Source organism: Brachyhypopomus gauderio, chromosome 10, assembly GCF_052324685.1.
Source record: "Brachyhypopomus gauderio isolate BG-103 chromosome 10, BGAUD_0.2, whole genome shotgun sequence".
Taxonomy (NCBI): domain Eukaryota; kingdom Metazoa; phylum Chordata; class Actinopteri; order Gymnotiformes; family Hypopomidae; genus Brachyhypopomus; species Brachyhypopomus gauderio.
This window is the reverse complement of record NC_135220.1, coordinates 21,746,502-21,752,837: the sequence shown is the minus strand read 5'-3', so window position 1 is coordinate 21,752,837 and position 6,336 is coordinate 21,746,502. Positions and strand designations below refer to the sequence as shown.

The 6,336-nt window shown below is 38.9% G+C and overlaps 1 protein-coding gene across 1 annotated transcript in view; it reads left to right on the top strand.

Annotated features, from left to right (window-relative positions):
• Positions 1-314: 314 nt before the first annotated feature.
• The window catches only part of LOC143525960 (homeobox protein PKNOX2-like), a 24,108-nt gene continuing 18,086 nt past the window's right edge, over positions 315-6,336 (top strand). The window contains exons 1-2 of the mRNA XM_077020456.1: positions 315-433; positions 5,887-6,023. Of these exons, the coding sequence (XP_076876571.1) occupies positions 347-433; positions 5,887-6,023 (224 nt within the window). The 5' untranslated portion in view covers positions 315-346. The remainder of the gene's footprint in view (positions 434-5,886; positions 6,024-6,336) is intronic.

Sequence of the window (6,336 nt, the reverse complement as noted above, 5' to 3'; positions counted from 1 at the left end):
AATGTGCCCGTTCTAACCTCATTTCCAGTCTGGCGTGACGTCCAGGTCGCTCCCAGCTCCACGTCTTTTGATCTTAGTGTCTGTCCAACTGAACAAGCTCTTTGTTGGGCCTTTTAGTGGCTTATACTGTCCAGCATTAGTTATTATTACTGCAACTGGTCATTTGAACCTTTGCTTGATTGAAACAACTCATTTATTATTGCACTAGATTGAAACGAAGCTGACCTGAGATGGATTTGCTTATTCTCTCCTTTGATATATCTGAGGATGTGTGCGACTCTCACCACGAGTCTAACACGCCGCATGCTCTCTTGTCTCATGCAGGATCTCCATGTGAAGCTATCCCATGATGCAACATGTGCCTCCAGCAGCCCCACTGACGATGATGGCCACCCAGAGCGTCCCCCCACCCACTTACCAAGAGAGCCAACAGGTTTGTCAGCAAACACAGGCCCCACAACATCACATTGTAAACCGATAGTTAACAAAGGCAAGTAGATTATATGATCCTTGTATCATTATAAAATTAAGATAGGATTAGACAGAAAATAATGATTGATAAGTCATTACATATACAGGCTAAATACATCAGGCACAGTTGAGTTCAGTAACACATTGTAGAATTTTCTATAACATTCAGCAGTTGTCAAATAATTACAAGATAATATAATTATAATGAGAAGGAAATCTTGACTGATGATAATGGGTAAAAAGATCTTTTAGTCTTGACAATAGGATCAAATTAAATGAAACCAATGATAAAGTATTCTACTTAGAATCAACAATAAACGTTTGAGTTTCAGAGTGAACTGTGATCATTCTGGCGAGCACACGTGTTTGGTTTGTGTTTTGTTTTGTTTTTTTGCTTTTCTCATTCACAGTTTCACATGTAAAAGTGTTGAGGTGTTTTTCTCTTTAAGTAGCGTCACTGTTAGCTCGGGCACTTGGAGACGAGTCCTGTCAGGTTGCCATTGTCACATATTTTTTTTACCAATATTAGTTCACATTTGTTAATGTGAAATAATATTATTTCACACTCTGTTAGCCAGTTGAGGGCAGGACTACAAGTGAAGATTTCTCTGTACTGATATGGAAGAATATACACACGTAGAATATATCCTTATGCACACACGTAGAATATATCCTTATGCACACATGTAGCATATATACTTATACACACATGTAGAATATATCCTTATACACACATGTAGAATATATCCTTATACACACATGTAGAATATATCCTTATACACATGTAGAATATATCCTTATACACACATGTAGCATATATCCTTATACACACATGTAGAATATATCCTTATACACACATGTAGAATATATACTTATACACACATGTAGCATATATCCTTATACACACATGTAGCATATATCCTTATACACACATGTAGAACATATCCTTATACACACATGTAGAATATATCCTTATACACACATGTAGAATATATCCTTATACACACATGTAGAATATATCCTTATACACACATGTAGAATATATCCTTATACACACATGTAGAATATATACTTATACACACATGTAGCATATATCCTTATACACACATGTAGAACATATCCTTATACACACATGTAGAATATATCCTTATACACACATGTAGAATATATCCTTATACACACATGTAGAATATATCCTTATACACACATGTAGAATATATCCTTATGCACACGTAGAATATATCCTTATACACACATGTAGAATATATCCTTATACACACATGTAGAATATATCCTTATACACACATGTAGAATATATCCTTATACACACATGTAGCATATATCCTTATTTTTAAATGTGCTATATTTTGTCAACTGTGATTTTTCACCGCAATCGAAACTTGTCCTCTGCTTTTTACTCATCTGTGCAGTTAGAACACACACACACACACACACACACACACACACACACACGCACGCACGCACGCACGCACGCACGCACGCACGCACGCACGCACGCACACACACACACACACACACACACACACACACACACACACACACACACACACACACACACACTAGTGATTACTAGGGGGCTGTGGTGCACACATGCCCAGAGCGGTGGGCAGCCCCAGCCTACTCACATGTAGAATATATACATATACACACATGTAAATTATATCCTTATACACACATGTAGAATATATCCTTATACACACATGTAGATTATATACTTATACACACATGTAGAATATATCCTTATGCACACATGTAGATTATATACTTATACACACATGTAAATTATATACTTATACACACATGTAGAATATATCCTTATACACACATGTAGAATATATCCTTATACACACATGTAGAATATATCCTTATACACACATGTAGAATATATCCTTATGCACACGTAGAATATATCCTTATACACACATGTAGAATATATCCTTATACACACATGTAGAATATATCCTTATACACACATGTAGCATATATCCTTATTTTTAAATGTGCTATATTTTGTCAACTGTGATTTTTCACCGAAATCGAAACTTGTCCTCTGCTTTTTACTCATCTGTGCAGTTAGAACACACACACACACACACACACACACACACACACACACACACACACACACACACACACACACACACACACACCAGAGGTGGGGACTCGAGTCACATGACTTGGACTCGAGTCAGACTCGAGTCATTAATATTAAGACTTTTGACTTGACTTGAAAAAATATTCAGAGACTTAGACTTGACTTGGACTTTGATACCAATAACTTGGGACTTTAATTGGACTTGAACCTGTTTACTTGCAAAGACTTGATTTTTTTTACCCCAAATCTAAATTTTAAAACGCATATTAATATTTATAAAGTGCGTCCCATTAATTTCATTTCCGTCCTTCTGACGCAGACCGGCGTTACACCAGATTCTGTGACCATCGAGTTTTGTGACCACAGGGGGCGCTATTGCACAGTTTCTGTTCAGAGGCACAAACGCTTTACGAATGCTACGTAAACTACGCTGATGCACTTTCTTTACTCGTTTGTTGGTGTCCACGAGCCAAAATATGACAGATGTTTATATTTACATTTATCGTCTCTTAATTACATAATAGCTTAATGTACTTAAACAAGATTTACCATCCCCTCACCATTGCAGCCAACAAAGAAATCATGAATGGGATGTACAGGTGAGCCTTTTTAACTGGGGTCACCAATTCTGACGGCAGCCATCAGAATATGTGACCCCACTGAATCTCCAGGTAACAATAGTACACCGTGACCCCACAATAACAGAAAACAATGAAAAAATAACCCTAACCTTTTATTAGTCTATATTTAAACATTTTATCCAAATGTTTAGAATAACCATTTGTAATGACAGCATCTTGCTTACGATGAAGCTTGCTATTTTCGTGTAAAATGATGTAACGAAACATTCTTGTTTAAGTACATTTATGTAATTAAGAGAAGATAAAATGTAAATGATCTGTCATCTTTTGGCTGGCGGACACCAACAAAACGAGTAAAGAAACGCATCAGCGTAGCATTCGTAAAGCGCTGGTGCCTGTAAAAAAAAGACTCGAAAGGACTTGAAATTCCAAGTTTCAGACTTGGGACTTGACTTGACTTGAGTTGACTGTCTTTGCTTGAGACTTGACTCGGGACTTGAGGATAAAGACTTGGACTTACTTGAGACTTGCAAAACACTGACTTGGTCCCACCTCTGACACACACACACACACACACACACACTAGTGATTACTAGGGGGCTGTGGTGCACACATGCCCAGAGCGGTGGGCAGCCCCAGCCTACTCACATGTAGAATATATACATATGCACACATGTAAATTATATACTTATACACACATGTAGAATATATCCTTATACACACATGTAGAATATATCCTTATGCACACATGCAGAATATATCCTTATACACACATGTAGCATATATCCTTATACACACATGTAGAATATATCCTTATGCACACATGTAGAATATATCCTTATACACACATGTAGCATATATCCTTATACACACATGTAGCATATATCCTTATACACACATGTAGAATATATCCTTATACACACATGTAGAATATATCCTTATACACACATGTAGAATATATCCTTATGCACACATGTAGAATATATCCTTATACACACATGTAGCATATATCCTTATACACACATGTAGCATATATCCTTATACACACATGTAGAATATATCCTTATACACACATGTAGAATATATCCTTATACACACATGTAGAATATATCCTTATACACACATGTAGAATATATCCTTATACACACATGTAGCATATATCCTTATGCACACATGTAGAACATATCCTTATACACACATGCAGATTATATACTTATACACACATGTAGCATATATCCTTATACACACATGTAGAACATATCCTTATACACACATGTAGATTATATACTTATACACACATGTAGAATATATCCTTATACACACATGTAGATTATATACTTATACACACATGTAGAATATATCCTTATGCACACATGTAGATTATATACTTATACACATATGTAGAATATATCCTTATGCACACATGTAGAATGTGTGTAGTTACATATGACCTGTGCTATGTCAGGTCTTCACCATCGGTGATTTGAGCATGTGAGGAGGGATACACAGTGAGGCGACTTCACCACAGTGCCTTCCCCTTCCTGTCCAACTGCTGTACCCCTCCGCCCTGAGGATTAGTGCTGGGGGAGAGTAATGCAGCACAGCGGCGGAGACATGCAAATGAGAGCTAGTTAAGTGTGAAGAAGCTAATTTATTTCCCATTTGAGACTGGGATTAAGACTTCCAGCCCCCAGGAACCGTGCCACACCCCCACCCGCACCCCCACCCAAAACACGGGCAGTGGGGGAGGGGTTCTGTTTTCAGGCCCTCATGAGGAGACAGAAAGAGAGCAGGAAGGAACACGAGAGTGTTGTAAACAAGGGAATAATGCATGATAAACAGATTTTTGTGCATCCAGCCGATGTTTCGGCAAAGGGCAAGAAAGGCCAAGAGTTTCATATTGAAGATTTATGTGATTATGTGACTAAGATGCGAAAAGTAATTTTCATGCAAAGTTTGACCTACATTAAAATTTAGGGGTCGAATGCTGCATATTAGCGTCTACAGTTTAATTAGACCATATGCCGCTGTCAATGACATTATATTGTCGGTGCGGGAATCGGAGCCATCACAGAAACACTGTCTCGTTAAAGAGGCGCGCAAAACACAAAAAAATATCATCCCCTCTAGTTTACGCCTCAAGCTTTTTTGGAGAAAATATAGAAACATCTGTTTCATCCCTTTCTGTTTAGCAAAGATGGCAAACTAGATTAGTGTGCAGTTATCTTCCATCTTGCACTAATGAAAGAGCCCTAATACATCGGTTAAAAGTCTTGAAATGCAAAGCTGTCTTAAACTCTTTCTGATAGGCTTCTGGGTTTTAGCCAGTAGCTGGCCAGGAACTGTCTACAGGAGCACAGCATGCTGGGTCTGGTCAGCTAAGCTAGGACTGGGTCCGTCTGGTCCCCGGGCTAAGCTAGGACTGGGTTCGTCTGGTCCCTTCCCGTACTAACAAGCATGGCTCCATGGACGGGACGTCTGCAGTGTGATTCGGGATGAGCACTCTTCCTCTCGTGGTGATTTTGATCTGCTCTGTCCTTACAGAGTGTTTAGCTGCTCATGCCCCATTCTAGACCTGTGAAATCCTAGGATCTAGAACTTGAGATGGAGGCTGGGTGGACTCCTGCTGGAGCTCCAGAGCATGCTCTCCTGCTGCCATCTCTAGGCCACAGGCGTGTACAGAGAGCAGGCTGAAGTGTGGTGTGGTGCCCTCCCCAGATGACGGGCGCAACGCAGCAGAACTCCAAGACCCCGCAGGTCCACATCTCAGCGGCATCCGCGGCAGGGGCCACCCCGGTCAGCGTGACCCTTGACCCCCAGGCCCAGCTAGAGTCTGACAAAAGAGCCGTTTACAGGTGAGCCGTTATCCATGTGATGCTTTTTTTCTGAAATGTGATTTGCCTGGTGAAAATGGTACTAGCTACTTAAAATGCACTTACAACTTAACTTTAAACTCTCTTCAAACTGCTGAAAACATTTTCTTTTTGGATATACATGTTTTTCTTAAAAACTTAAAAACAGGGTTCACATGCCACGAATATGTATTTAGGCTACTATAGATTAAATGTTTGCCATTATATACACATCTTACTATGGTATTTGGCAAATACTTTAAAAATATTTATGTGATGTTACTATTTGTTACTATTGTATTCTCTAAACTTACAG